Source organism: Anoplolepis gracilipes, chromosome 9 (genome assembly GCF_047496725.1).
Source record: "Anoplolepis gracilipes chromosome 9, ASM4749672v1, whole genome shotgun sequence".
In the NCBI taxonomy this organism is placed as follows: Eukaryota; Metazoa; Arthropoda; class Insecta; order Hymenoptera; family Formicidae; genus Anoplolepis; species Anoplolepis gracilipes.
This window is the reverse complement of record NC_132978.1, coordinates 8,497,757-8,512,930: the sequence shown is the minus strand read 5'-3', so window position 1 is coordinate 8,512,930 and position 15,174 is coordinate 8,497,757. Positions and strand designations below refer to the sequence as shown.

Sequence of the window (15,174 nt, the reverse complement as noted above, 5' to 3'; positions counted from 1 at the left end):
AATAATTTAATGTATAATGCATATCGAGTTAACTTTTATGCACATATTTTTGGAGTTTTTAGATAATCGATGGAAGAAGTATTCGAGTAACAATCTAATCGACGCACCTTGACCTACACGTACGAGCGGTAACATGTGTGTTGCGTTATTATGATATAAATCACTTCTCGCATGAAATAATGTCCCCAACCCAAATTCCATACTAATCTTTCTTAGATTTCGTATCTGTTCCCGCTGAACAGCTCACCCAATTCCCGATGAATCATGCGTCTCTGGTGCGTGTTATTTACACTTGACACTGGAGAGATAAAATCATTCTACAACGTCCTAAGAAGCAAATATACACAAATAAATTTTACTCTCTTTGTATTTTTTTTGAGAGTTCAATTTTATTAGAAATTTTTTATATATATATATATTGTTTTTTTTCCAAGATTTTAAAAATGTCAGTAAAATATATAAAACGTTATATGAAAAATGTAGTAAATTCTATCTTCTGTTTTATTTTTTAGTATTTTTTATTTTATCTTTTTTTAAATTTTTTCCAGGGACTTTACAATAATCAGTGAAAAAAAACGAATGTACATATACATAAAATTAACAAATTTTCGACATCCTGTATAAACTTTCTCTCTCTCTCTCTCTCTCTCTCTCTCTTTCTCATCCTTTATTTCTTTTTCATATTTTCCGTCGATGAGATTTCTACGTGAGCGATAAACACCATCAAATATTATGTTTCGAATCTGCGTAGTGGTGGTAACTCGATCTTTTTCACAATCGTTGATCCGCATACCGGAATTGCGTCCTCGTCATGTAGATTTTCCTCGTTACCTTGACGGAGGAGAAAAACCATACTATCGTCCGCGGACTTCCGACTCTTGCCGGCAATACAGCAAGGATTGGAACAAGGCCGCTTAGTTATGCAATCAGTTTGATCGCCGTTCCTATCACGCGGAATCTTGGCACTGTTCGCAGCAGCCGATCTTAAATATTTTTTCACGTTCTTGGCAGGACACATGACGGGTTCGCTAAAAATCAGTAATGTATTTCCAATAATAATCATTCGCAATTTTTTCCTTTTCTCATTCAGACAGAAAAAGTTATATAAAATGTTTTATCTTGCCAGATATATAAGACGTTAAATATATATCTTATACTATTTTCTAATTTATTATTAATACTTTATATATTATTTATATTCTTTCACTATACTTTATAAAATAATGAAGAAAGTATTTTTTAAATATTGTGCAATATTATAAGAAAGAATATTGAGAGATAAAAAATATTTTGATATATATTTTAAGAATTAAAAAATCGATTAACGCGTGTAAAATCAAATTGCCCCTCGTTATAGCAGTTTAATATTGAAAAATTTTACGGTGGTATGATTCCTGCGGTTGCCGGACACGGTGCGCAAGGAGTGCAGCAAGGTATCGGTGGACATCGTAAAACTCTCAATGCCTCGACGTTCAAGGACGACACCCCTCGTAACAATGCCCGCTGAATCGCATTCTCGTATTCGGCACGCTCCTTAATGACTCTATCGTATTCCTTTCGAAGCTGTATGATTTCAGATTCCAGCTATCGAGAAAGATTATTATTATTTACGAGTACTAAGACCCGGTTCCACAACCTATTTTAACCAAAGTTTAAACACTTTTATTTCGTTTTTCAGAACTTATCAGAAAGAAACGAAGATAGTTATAAACTCCGATTAGTAAATGTTGTGAAATTGGCCCTAAGAAATAAAAAATACAGCATAACGTAATATAAGTTTATGCAGAAATGTAATATCGTATCTTTTTTTTTTTTTTTTTTAGAAAACTACCTCGGACTCTCGTTTCGTCTTTTTGTTTGGTCTTGTAGTTGGAGCATAAGCGACTTCGTTCTCTTTGTTTTCCTTATCTCTTCTTTTTTGGAAAGATTCTTCTTTATTCTCTTTGTCGAAAGCTTGCACTCTTTTTTCTGTCACATTCCTCTTAATTTCTTCTGTTTGATCAGCTGTATCCTTATTTCTCTTAATTTTTTTGACATCTTCCGTAGTTTCTTGATAATCGGTAGATTCGTCGATAACTCGCGTTTCTTTTGCATTCTCTTCGTCTTCTGCATTCTCTTCGTCGTCTTCTTCTTCTTCTATTTGATCAGCTCGCGCCGCAGTGTTAATATTCTTAACTCTGTCGATTTTATTAACATCTTCTTCTTCTTCTATGTGATCAGCTCGCGCAGCAGTTTTAATATTCTTAACTCTGTCGATTTTACTAATATTATCTTCTTCTTTTATTTGATCAGTTCGCGTTGTATTGATTTCCTTGGCATCTTCTCCAATGTTCTTCTGCAGGAATTCATCTTTTTTCTAACATAATACAATATAATAAAATTGTAAATAAGTTATAAGTTGATAACATGACCTTATAATTAATTCTTTATTTATTCACAAATATAAAAATTATGTAACAACAAATTTTGTTACGACATATTTTGTCTTATTAAATTGGTTTATTATGTTGAAAATCAATATATATAAATTTTTTTATTCTTATTTTTCGAAACAAATTAACAATAAACCTTACTTTACGGATAGGTGCTTCTTTTCGCTCTAATTTAATTGTTTTAGGATTGTTCTTCAATGATTTGTCATCCAATAGTAAAGCGTTCTGATAGTCTGTAATCTGAGCTTTGAGATCTTCTATTTCATGCATTTTTATACCCATTTCGCATGCACGAGCTAATAATTCCTTACGAAGATTATCAATTTCATTTTTAGTGACGTCGAGTTTGTTCTGCACGATACCACTCCACTGTTTAATTCGACCCAGGATATCGACGAATATTAACTTTTATGAAAAAGAGCAAAAAATAAACTTTTCGCGGAAATATGAGGTAATAAATAATTAATAAATATTTAAGATCGCAGCAACATTTGCAGTAAAACTGGATTAAAGAAATAGACAATTGTGACTTATATGGTTGTAAAAATTATAGAGAAAAAAATTAAAATATAAAAATATAATTTTTTTCAAGGCTTCAAAAAGATTGGAAATTTTTCAAGGATTTATATAACTTACAAATTGTTGAAAAGATTTTTTATTTTTATGCGCATTTAATCGATAATCGTAAGACATATATTCCATCATATTATTCGTAAAACACAAAAAATACGGGTTGTCAATTGTACCCTCGCTTCTTTCGCCCTCGAGAAGTCGAGACAGTTTTACGATATTCTAGTTGAATGTGGGGCTCAACCTTTATATCATGCTCGAAATTCTCGCCCAAAGTTGCCAAAGCCTTGCCAGCCTCCTCGAGATTTTGGTGCACATATTCGATTATTTCATCTATCTTCCTGTCCCTGTTGACGAATAATTCAAAATAATTAGGTATAATACTTTGTATAAATGTCAAACTATTACGAGAGAAAATAATAATTTATATAAATAAAGAATAAAATAAATAATAAATATATCACAATTAGAGCACATACATGTATATACAATTCTAGCAATAATTTTGAATGTTTTTGAAATATTATTTTGTTAGAATATCTAAATAAATACATAATAAAGATTTTAAACATGCATATTAAACAATGCGATATACTCTCTGTATTATAAACGATATATTTATGCGCATCTTTTTTTTACTACTTTTTATTACTTTATCTATATTCTTTTTAAGTAAATTGATAACATAATTTAGTAGACTAAATTATTTGCGACATTTTTTAAATTGAAAATGTAATTGATCAGTTCACCCGACTGATCGTTGCGTTTGTGGAACACAGAAGCAACATGGGCCACTTGCGGAGAGAGATTGTTTATCTTGAGATTTCTTATGTGTAATTTCCGACTGCGTGGATTCTTCCACAGGTAATGAATCTACGGATTCTTTTACGAATGATGGTGTCAGTGGAGTTGAAGGCGGTGGTGGTGGTGGCGATACTTCCTGGATAGATGCTGATAATGCTTTGACAAGGATTTCTTCTACAGGTTCTTCGGAAACATCCGCGCCACCCACGAGACGAACATAATTAGATGTCTTCGATGAATTAATTTTGTGAGCGATTATAGTCGTCGATCTTTGACGATTCAGTATTTTGTTCAACGATTTGCGGCGTACGCTGATTGTGAGACCTGAAGAATGAAAAAGAATGTTTCTTTTCCCGCAAAAGAGAAATATTTTTTTTCTTTCGACTTACTGCTTTTGGAGGTGTTTAAAAATGTGCGCTGCATATCGAGTTTAATTATCAAAGCGGCGACGCTTTGTTTTTATATCACATTTATTTTATATATTTGAAATTTTTAATATATTTGCTAAATTGCATAGAAAATTGATAAATAGATGCAAATAAAAATTACTTTTTTATACATTAATCCAAAATGTAGTGACTTGTCAATTTAATCTTTTAGAGCAGAATTTGACAGTTTAATGACAACATGAGAAGAGTATAAATCGATATGAACTTGGCAGATCATCGATATGTTTCAAAGATCTGAAATCCTTAAATAATTGGATATTTAGAAAAATAGACAATAAATTGCGTAAACGCTTATATATGTTATAATATAAAATAAGTTTAGATTTCGTTGCTAATACATATATATATGTTTTATTTATTCCAGTTTAATACATATTGATATGAAAATGTATAAAATGTTTAATGTTCATAAAGAAATTACAACTATTTATTTTACAGTTTGATTCATTACACATTACTGCAAATTCAGTGAATATTTTCAAATATTAAAAAATCTTTATTGTAATATTTTTTTTTATTTTCCTGTATTTTTAATAGATTTTAAATTATTTAAGATCACACTTTTAAAAAGAAAATGTTACAAAAGTACTTATGTTGTATAAAAGAGAATAATTTCATTTTCTGACTTATACTTGTGATATTCTGTAATATTTATCAAAAAGTCTTTATATTTTCATTCATATTGCATTGATTACTGTTAATTTCTTTTATACATACTGGGCGCCAAAAATACCTTCTCATATAGAATTAAACTAAGGGGATACATAAATTGTATATATTCTATTCTTAAATGCAACTTCATATGAGAAGGTATTTATTGACAGAGTATATTAGTAAAATATTTTATATTTATACAAAAATATATAATATATATATATATATATATAAAAGTCAAATAATACTCAATCATATTTGCCTTGGAATTACATATTCATTAATTTACAAGCATTAAAACATGCAGGTACAGTATAATGTGTATAGAATAAACTGTAGTGTCGTGTATAAAACATCTAAATAATTAAATTTTAGGTTTTTAGATTTACAATTCAGCATTGTTAATGTATATTAACACATCTTGCGCGGGTGTTTTCCCGTACAAAACGACTTTAGTCCCGCGCAAGATGTGTTAATACAGTATGTGGATTTCTTCTGCTACCCATAGACAATCTCCCATCTATTAATTCTTTGCGAGCGTTATTATCTCATAGTAGAGTTTTAAAGTTTATGTTAGAAAGAAAAGCAATGAGCAACAAAGACAATTAAGGGATAACAGCGATAAGAGCCACTATCATGGATTACACTGAAATTTATATATACATACATTATATAAATCATAATTTTTTTTTTATTTTTATTAAATCATGTTTTTTAATCTTAATAAAATATCTCGCATTTTTTATTTCCTCCATTGAATTAAATATATGATGTCTCGGAAAAGTTAAAAAAAATGGAGGTATATAAACCAGTATAATTAATAACCTTAATAATTACATGTATATTTTAATTTTTTTTCGGTGGTGGCCTGTAAACACCGACTACAACAGCATGATCTCTTTCATATGGTTCAAGTGTGATTTGTTCCTGGGGTTTTAAGTTGTCAGCCATTAATTTCTTCACTTCCGACGCGAACACCACCTCAGGTTGTGAGAGTGAGTCTATGCAACTCGCCTTAAATCAATAAACGATAAATCTCCAAACTTTGTAAACATTTAAACTTAAGAATATACTTTACAATATTGTGTATAAATCACAAACACCTTACCTTAATAGAAATGACAAAATGTCCGCCACTTTTAAGGAAATTTTGCGCATTTAAGGCGACGATTCTAGCCTGATCCGGCTGTGCTACATCCGAAAAAATGGTATCTACCATTCCTACTAACATCCTATATTTATGAGGATGCCTTGCGTCTTCGACTATGGGAATGATGTTACTTCTTCTCTTAGCGACCTCTATAAGATCTCTGCCTGTTCTGTTAGAGAATTCTACTGCAAATACAATTCCTTCCTGTGTACATAAAAATATCAATATATTTATTCTCAATTCTTCCTATATAATTTATATAAATATGTTATAATATTATAATATTACTAATAGTATAGTTGTATGCTCTTCTTTTTTAAAGTAAAATTAGGTTTTACTCATTCGAAAAAGAACGAGCATGTAATTGTTTTAGCATCACTTCGACACCAAGTTGATAATTATGAATTAACTTGGCTCTAATGTATGCATATATTAAATAATTTCTCACATCTTTTTTGTATAAATTTCTGATATGAATCAAACTTACTGGACCAACTACATCAGCAACATGAGACACAGTGGTACCTGATGCAGCACCTAGATATAGCACTTTGCTTCCAGGAGGCATATATATTTTATCAACACCTCCAAGAATAGCAGCAGCTAATTTGGATCTGAATGGATTCCACACTCTATATTCAATTTTCTCACCAGGATTTTCAGTCTGTGGAATGTGGAATAATTTGTATTATTAATTCACAGAAATATAAAAGGCAAATGTGGTAAAATAATTGCAATATAAGTTGAGCTTACATCAACACTGATTCTCTTCTCTCCATATACTGCTGCTCCAGGTACTAAGCTTAAAGTCACTAACGCATCCTCCTTTCCTCTAGCTATAAACACTCCTTCATGACGATGTGGTTCTATTATTACATTCTTTCCACCTTTAAAGCCACCTCCTGTATGACCACCACTCCTTCTATCACCACCACTTCTTCTATCATTTCCTCGACCTCCCCCGCGACCACCTCCAAAACGGCCACTGCCACCGCGGCCACCTCCACGGCCGCCGCTGCCTCCACGGCCGCCACTACCTCCACGGCCACCGCCACGGCCACCTCCTCCTCTACCTGGTGAAAATGCTGCAGATACAATGAAATTATTAGAGAAAAATAAATGTATAAATGGAAAATAAATCTATATATATAATAATTTATAATATATTTGACTTTAAATAGACATTTATAAGTATTCTACGTTTCAATTTATTATAAATATTCAATGTAAAGATTATTTCTTTCCTCTAAATTAAAAAAATTTTTGAAGCATATAGTTTATGTATTTCAAGGAATTAATATAATTTGCTCAAGAAAACATTATAAAAGAACATTTACCTACTTCAAATAAAATTAAGATATAAACATAATTTTGACTTCTCTTTCTCTTTTTTTGTACAAATAATAAATATATTTATTACTTGTAATAATATATCATAACCAAAATGATATTAATATTATAAAATAAATTAAGATACAAAGATATACGACAAAGTAACAAAAATATAATCAAACTTATACAAAAATCGTAATGAAAAGATATTCATGTGACAACACACGTGCAAACACACATTTCACGTACATTCGGATTGTAAGGTTATCTCGATGATCATGCTGCTCAATCAGGGAAAGTATTTGCAACATGACATAAACATATATCTATGATCATCGCGAGTACTACTAAAATTAACCATGAACCTAAGTAATAGAATAAATTAAAGCGACATTGAAATCCGACACATGTTAAATTTCAAAATGCATTTTTCGGTAAAGATTAGCCTCGTTGACGAGAATCAGGATATCATAATAACTGGTCGAAATTTGCAAAATAAAAAGATAGAAAAATAATGCACACATTTATATTACCTGGTTTGCCCATGACGAACAGTATACACGTTTAGTTTACAAAATTATTATGGACTTTATCCAAAATCACATGTGCTAACAGCATCCAAATATTCGAAAGAGGAAGTCGAAATATAAAGAGAAGGAGAGCCGGTCACTTTTCGGTGAGAAGACAAATTCGAAATGATGATTGGTTGATTATCATAAGGTCTATGGAAATTCTCTAAAGAATGGGCCAATCATAGTCATTTCATTCTTTAGGGGAATGGCTGTGATTGGTCATTTATTAGCCATGGGTTAAAAAATCTTATTTGTAGCGTAAAAATTAGAATTAAAGAAACGAAGATTCTTTTATTCTGATTGGTCAATCAAATACTACTCTACTCCACGGATAAGATTTTCGAACGCACAATAGAAGGCTTGACTTTCGTCAAAATTATTTTCGCGCGTGAGCGCAGACATCAAGTTGATGTTGAGTATTAGAACTTTTGTTGTATATACAGATTCATAAGATTAGATAACATAAAAATAGAAAAAAAGATATAATTGCACTTTATTCTAAATTGTTTTTATTCGCAAATATCTTTTTCTTTTCGTATTCTTCGCGTTTTACTTGATTTTCTTTCCTCCGACTCTCTTCATCCAAAAGTCTCGTGTCTCGTGTCAGAAATAATATAACTTGTATGTGAAAGAAAGATTTTTCTAAAGAAAATATAAGATGTTATATACATATTATTTATAAATGTCATATATACGTGTAACAACGCGAATAGCAATATGAAGTAAGTTGTGAACAAATTATTATTAAAAAAATTATATTTGTTCTATATACTTATTTTTAAACGTACATTTTTATTATAGGATAAGCGTTGATGGATTAATTGTATATTTCCCCTATGATTATATTTATCCTGAGCAATATGCATATATGCTTGAGCTCAAGCGTGGCTTGGATGCCAAGGTACTTTTCTCTATATTTTTCTCTTACTCTAGTTTCTTTACTTATTGATATATTGATATTATATTCTGAATTAATATTAAGAAAATTTAACAATATGTTATATTTTATATTTATGTTATATTTTAGGGACACTGCCTATTGGAAATGCCTTCAGGCACTGGCAAGACAATAACATTGTTATCACTCATTGTAGCATATATGTTGGAGCATCCATTGGATATTACAAAACTGATTTACTGTTCTCGAACAGTACCAGAGATAGAGAAAGTTATAGAGGAATTGAAGAAACTTATGGACTATTATGAGAAAGAAACCAAAAGCAAGCTAAAAATTGTTGGTTTAGTTCTTAGCTCTCGTAAGAATATGTGTATTCATCCTGAGGTAATTAAAATATTAATTTATACCTTTGTAACATTGATTATATTGTTATGTATTAACTTTTAATTTATACTTTTGTAACATTGATTATATTATAGTTATGTATCAAGAGATTAATTATATTTTTTTATTTTGTATATAGGTCAGTAGAGAGCGAGAAGGTAAAATTGTGGATGGTCGTTGCCATTCTCTTACCGCATCGTATGTACGAGAAAGACATAATTATGATGAATCTACACCAATTTGTAATTTTTACGAAGGATTTGATATGGAAGGTAGAGAGCAAATTATTCCTCCTGGTATTTATTCCATCGATGACTTGAAAGACTATGGTAAAGATCGTAACTGGTGCCCGTATTTCCTTGCCAGATTTACAGTAAGAAATTTCATTTATCTTAATCTTTATTCATATGCTCATATGATTTAAACTATATGATAACTAATATTCTCTGCATTTTCAGATTTTACATGCACAAATTGTAGTTTACAGTTATCATTATTTATTGGATCCAAAGATTGCTGAAACTGTATCCAAAGAATTAAGCAAGAGTTCGGTAGTTGTTTTTGATGAGGCTCATAACATTGGTATAAAAACTAACATTATATTCATATTAGTATTTACAATAATTTACAATAAAGAAAATGGTTATAAATTTTAGATAATGTTTGCATCGATTCCATGAGTGTAAAAATAAATAGGAAACTAATGGAAAGAAGTTCGACTAACATACAACTCTTAGAGAAAACTGTAGCTGAGTAAGTATCTAAATTTTTATTTATTATTAGGATTCAAATATATAATCAGATATATAATCAACTGTGCTTTGATTTAGAATGAGAGAAGTTGATGTAAATAAATTGAAGGAAGAGTACAATAGACTAGTCGAAGGATTGAAAGATGCTCAATTGCAGAGAGAAACCGACGTCATATTAGCCAACCCTATTTTACCAGATGAAGTACTCGAAGGTTAGCAAAAGTATCATCTTTTGCACAAGAAACGCTGTTCTATCTAACAAAGTAAAACTTTTATTAAAATATTTATTTGGATATACACAGAAGTCGTTCCGGGTAACATAAGAAATGCCGAGCATTTCGTCAGCTTCCTGAAACGATTCGTCGAGTACTTGAAAACTCGCTTACGTGTCCAACACGTCGTGCAAGAATCACCTGCGGCGTTTTTGAGGGACATCCAAACGAAAGTCGCTATCGAACGGAAACCACTGCGATTTTGCGCCCAAAGATTAGCATCTCTTTTACGCACAATGGAAATAACAGATCTAACAGATTTCTCTCCGATAATTCTAGTGACGCATCTTGCAACATTAGTCTCCACGTACACGCTGGGTTTCACAATTATAGTGGAACCATTCGACGACAAAACACCAACAGTTTTGAATCCAGTTTTACATTTTAGCTGTCTAGACTCTTCTATCGCTGTCAAGCCTATATTTGATAGATTTCAATCTGTCATAATTACTTCCGGAACGCTCTCCCCATTGGATATGTATCCAAAAATCTTAAACTTTCATCCCGTCATAATGTCATCGTTTACAATGACATTGGCTAGACCGTGCCTTTTACCTATGGTAAGTTACAAAAAGATATCGAAATATAAAAATAATTTTGATATTTTATTAATATTTATTAATGTTTAATTAATATTTATAATATATATTTATGATTTTTATTAATATTAATCTATTTTTGTATTTCCTACATCAGATTGTCGGCAAAGGTAATGATCAAGTAGCCATCTCGTCCAAGTACGAAACGCGAGAAGACGTGGCTGTTATAAGAAATTACGGCCAATTGTTGGTTGAATTTGCCGCAACAGTACCCGACGGTTTAGTATGCTTTTTCACATCATATTTATACATGGAATCTGTGGTAGCTGCTTGGTACGTATTTGTGTGTGTATATATATAATAATAAAATTTTATAAGAACATAATTTGCATAAATATATTTTTATAACATTATAGGTACGATCAAGGGGTTGTGGATCAACTTCAGAGGCATAAATTACTCTTTATCGAAACTCAGGATTCGGCAGAGACCAGTTTAGCTTTGATAAATTACATAAAGGCTTGCGAAAATGGTAGAGGAGCCGTTTTGCTCTCTGTGGCTCGCGGAAAAGTGTCCGAAGGCGTTGACTTCGATCATCACTTGGGCAGGGCTGTATTGATGTTTGGTATACCTTATGTTTATACGCAATCGCGAATCTTAAAAGCACGTTTGGAATATCTCCGGGACCAATTTCAAGTGAGTGTAATATAATAGTTAAAATTATTATAGAGTGACATTTATATGCACGAATAAAATATATGAATTTCTTTGAAGATTCGAGAGAATGATTTCTTAACTTTCGACGCCATGAGACACGCCGCTCAGTGCGTAGGACGTGCGATTAGAGGCAAAACCGATTACGGTATAATGGTGTTCGCAGATAAGGTAAATCTTTTTTGATCGAGAAGTTTTATCAATATATACAAAAATACTTCTTAATAAGCGATAAAATCACGGTTTTTTTCTTATATCTATACTATTGCAGAGATTTTCGAGGATAGATAAACGAAGTAAATTACCGAAATGGATACAAGAACATCTAAATGACAATTTATGCAACTTATCTACTGAAGAAGCCATACAGGTAATTTAAATTTCTGATTTGATAATAAGTGTAATTAGTGATTACAATTTTATTTGTGCTTTATGCAGTTAAAATGTTTATTTATACACTTTCCAGATCAGTAAAAGATGGTTACGACAAATGGCACAACCATTTACACGTGAAAATCAGCTTGGATTGTCATTATTGACAAGAGAACAGCTTGAGAAAGAGGAGGCTGCCAAAATTGAACAAAAAGCACAGCAAAAATGATAGTGTAACGTTAGGCCGAATAATCCAGTTTACTTAGGCAAAATAACCTGCACCATATACAGAAAATATATTTCATGCTGTTTGGTTGTACAAATGCTTATTTATAATTTGTACTTTTGACCACAATTGTAAGAATGTAAGATATAATAATAATAAGTATATACTCTTCTAAATTTAACTATACATATTTTTTGTAAGCTTACCTCAAGTTCCAAAATTTGTTAGCAAGGTTTATTAAGAAAGCAATGCAAATTAAAAAAAAGTTTAATAACAAAGTAGAGCGAACTTTAACAGCATACAAAATACAACCATGTATCTAAAAATAATTTATCTGATATCACCATCTTACAAGAACTTGATCACCGTCTTGTATTGAATAGTAACTAAGTTCTTGCAGCGGTTTATCCAACGAAATTTCATCATTTGATAGCTGTAATATCACAATATAACATTTATATACATAATTGTTATCGAAACGAGTATATAAATATTTTTCTAATAATATTAGACTTACATCCTGTGAAATAAATGAAAGAGCAGGTATTTTTCCACCAGTTTTAAAAAGTCTCTGAGCAAGTCCAATCATTTTTTGGACTTCCATGTCTTTAAGCAATTTCCTTTTAATTCCTCTGGGTTGATGTGGATCATCTGGACATACAAACTCCACTGTTATCACATTGGAAACCATCTCTACTTTCGGCTTAATCGAGGGAATATCTGCAATTCCATATTCTGAAAGTATAAAATAATTGTTTTTATTTTTATATACATTAATAAAATTTTATATTCTACAAAAGAAGTTACTCATGTAAGAATATAAAGTTTATACATACTATCGACTAACATAGGATATCGTGGATGTTCATTTATAAAGGATATCCTATTTTCTATTTCTAGCCATTTTGGTAGATATAATTTTAGATAATCATATTCAGCACCTCTCCTTTCAACGGGAAATATCTCTGTACCATTTAAGATTTTTAATTTCGCTATTCTTGCGATTATCAACTGCCGAGCAGTCTCTACAGTTTCATTCTTTAAAATGGGATTTTCTCTGAATTTTAAGTCTTCTAAATTCGGTAATTTATCCAATTCATTAATTGATTGCCACTAAAAATGAACCAAATAATAATTTAGCTAAAAATTTTGATATAAGATTTTACATCGTTTTTCATTTTGTATATATTATTATTATTCGTAATATATAAAAATACATTTACCTCTGATATGTGGTTTTCGGAAATATGTAGTTGACGTAAAGTAGGAAAAAGTCCAGTCTTATCCATTGATATCAAAGATGATGGAAATCTAATTTTATCTATTTTATTTGAATTCAAATTAAGATATTCTAAGCTGTAAAGAAAATACAATTTTTATTAATGTTGTGCAAATTATAAATTTTACGCTTTTCCGAAATTAAAACTGAATATTTTTTAATGCATTTTACCATGGAAGGAAACCTAGTTTAAGTATCTCATCCCAACTCGATATTAAATTTCCTTCGAGTATTAATGTAACTATTTTTATTAAATTAGTATTTGTTATTGTCTCTTCTATAGTCGTAACAATATTAAAAGAGACTGAGAGTTCTTCAATCAATGGAAACATGAATATACATTGCTGAATATCAGACCAATTATAATTCATTTTAGCTATGGTTAAGTGCTTTACTGTTAAAAATGAGTTTTTTAATGCTGTCACATCTTCTTCAACAGGTAGATGGTTCTCACTGCAAAGATAAAAACCTATAAGCAATTTTTTTTTAATTACCAATATATAACTATTTTTATTATTATTTACACTTCTAAAACATTGCTTTTAATATTGCATATTTAATAAAATTTTAAGAGTTTAAAAAATATAATCTCAAAATGTACAGCTTTATATGATTCACCTGACATTAAGACGAATAAGAGAATGAAGCTGTGAGCATATATTTGCTACAATTTTCCACGAATTTATTAAGTTTTTAGATATATCCAATTCTTCCAAATTAGGACACAGTTCTTTCAGCTCCTCTGGCTTTCCTGCATCACTCACGCACTGTTCTCTCAGCCATACTATTTTCAATTGATCAAATTTACTTTGCTTTTTATTCACTTTAGAAAAACCGACAAGATCTAAAAAAGGTGCATTGATTTCTTTCCTTAAACTCGATACTTCTTCCCTATCTATGCCTGCTAATTCATCATCGATCAATCCATAGCGCATTTTAATAGCTAGTGGACAAGATATTCCAAACTTGACTTTGCCTGGTCGTATAAAAGAGCCTGATGTGGAATGTCTATCAAATTATATGCTTAATTAGTATGCATAGAAATACAATTATTGTGTTGTCATTATTAATATAGTAGTAGTTTTATACATCTTACTTGGCTTGAAAATATTCTATTCCTTCATATGTGCCATTATGCTTGCCACGTGTTGAATCGTCCCAGTCTATACCCAACCACTCTCCCTTTGTGTTTCCCACAGGTCCAACGTATTTCAATGTACCCCGATATCCGTCACATTCAATACGGCTTGAAATCTCATATTTTTTATCTTCTACCATACCTGACAGATATCACACATAATGACAGTTAGCCTCATGTAGGATGAAGAAATGTGAAAAAATATATTTCACTCAAAATATACAAATATAAGTCAAATCTAATAAATTATTATATAAATTTTTATATAAATAATATTATAATATTCGCAATAAAAATTTTATATGAGAATACCTATTATGATAAACACGCTTGCTTTAGATTGCGGTTGACAGTAGTGTAACCTAAAATCCCGAAATGTGCATTGAAAATGAAGAGAAAGTAAAATCGCAATCTCGCGTTATTCGCGTGGTATGAGTAACGTAGTGTTGCGGAAAGACAGTAACAATGAAAATCGCGAAAAACCGTTTGTAAATTATAATATTGAAAAGAAATGTCATATGTACGGTGATTTGTTATCTCTACTTCACGTTCTAAAAGCTTTGCTATATATAATAATAGACGTTAGAGATGTTTATCGTTAGTCGATATTATCGAACATTCGATATTTTTTTCGTAT

The 15,174-nt window shown here is 30.7% G+C and overlaps 5 protein-coding genes across 5 annotated transcripts; 1 reads left to right on the top strand and 4 right to left on the bottom strand.

The window, feature by feature from the left end:
* Positions 1-582: 582 nt before the first annotated feature.
* Positions 583-3,137, bottom strand: LOC140669671 (uncharacterized). The gene is made up of 5 exons (XM_072899701.1): positions 3,069-3,137; positions 2,574-2,837; positions 1,832-2,356; positions 1,382-1,584; positions 583-1,028 (listed from the first exon to the last, which is right to left on the bottom strand). The coding sequence occupies exons 1-5, from the start codon at positions 3,135-3,137 to the stop codon at positions 731-733; spliced, it is 1,359 nt and encodes a 452-aa protein (XP_072755802.1). The 3' UTR covers positions 583-730.
* Positions 3,104-5,429, bottom strand: LOC140669670 (uncharacterized). The gene is made up of 3 exons (XM_072899700.1): positions 5,389-5,429; positions 3,752-4,183; positions 3,104-3,349 (listed from the first exon to the last, which is right to left on the bottom strand). The coding sequence occupies exons 1-3, from the start codon at positions 5,427-5,429 to the stop codon at positions 3,169-3,171; spliced, it is 654 nt and encodes a 217-aa protein (XP_072755801.1). The 3' UTR covers positions 3,104-3,168.
* A 117-nt stretch (positions 5,430-5,546) lies between these two features.
* Positions 5,547-8,061, bottom strand: Fib (rRNA 2'-O-methyltransferase fibrillarin). Its single transcript, XM_072899670.1, has 5 exons — positions 7,925-8,061; positions 6,813-7,144; positions 6,547-6,723; positions 6,018-6,263; positions 5,547-5,923 (listed from the first exon to the last, which is right to left on the bottom strand). The coding sequence occupies exons 1-5, from the start codon at positions 7,935-7,937 to the stop codon at positions 5,756-5,758; spliced, it is 936 nt and encodes a 311-aa protein (XP_072755771.1). The 5' UTR covers positions 7,938-8,061; the 3' UTR covers positions 5,547-5,755.
* A 268-nt stretch (positions 8,062-8,329) lies between these two features.
* Xpd (general transcription and DNA repair factor IIH helicase subunit XPD) lies at positions 8,330-12,301 on the top strand. The gene is made up of 13 exons (XM_072899311.1): positions 8,330-8,685; positions 8,765-8,864; positions 8,991-9,245; positions 9,385-9,618; positions 9,704-9,827; positions 9,902-9,998; positions 10,076-10,209; positions 10,300-10,829; positions 10,966-11,141; positions 11,225-11,504; positions 11,583-11,693; positions 11,794-11,892; positions 11,989-12,301. The coding sequence occupies exons 1-13, from the start codon at positions 8,681-8,683 to the stop codon at positions 12,121-12,123; spliced, it is 2,280 nt and encodes a 759-aa protein (XP_072755412.1). The 5' UTR covers positions 8,330-8,680; the 3' UTR covers positions 12,124-12,301.
* A 76-nt stretch (positions 12,302-12,377) lies between these two features.
* On the bottom strand, positions 12,378-15,117 carry LOC140669452 (tubulin-specific chaperone E-like). The gene is made up of 8 exons (XM_072899312.1): positions 14,850-15,117; positions 14,496-14,679; positions 14,018-14,407; positions 13,571-13,852; positions 13,344-13,476; positions 12,957-13,233; positions 12,638-12,855; positions 12,378-12,553 (listed from the first exon to the last, which is right to left on the bottom strand). Exons 2-8 carry the CDS (start codon positions 14,675-14,677, stop codon positions 12,461-12,463), a joined length of 1,575 nt encoding a protein of 524 aa, XP_072755413.1. The 5' UTR covers positions 14,678-14,679; positions 14,850-15,117; the 3' UTR covers positions 12,378-12,460.
* Between the last annotated feature and the right edge of the window lie 57 nt (positions 15,118-15,174).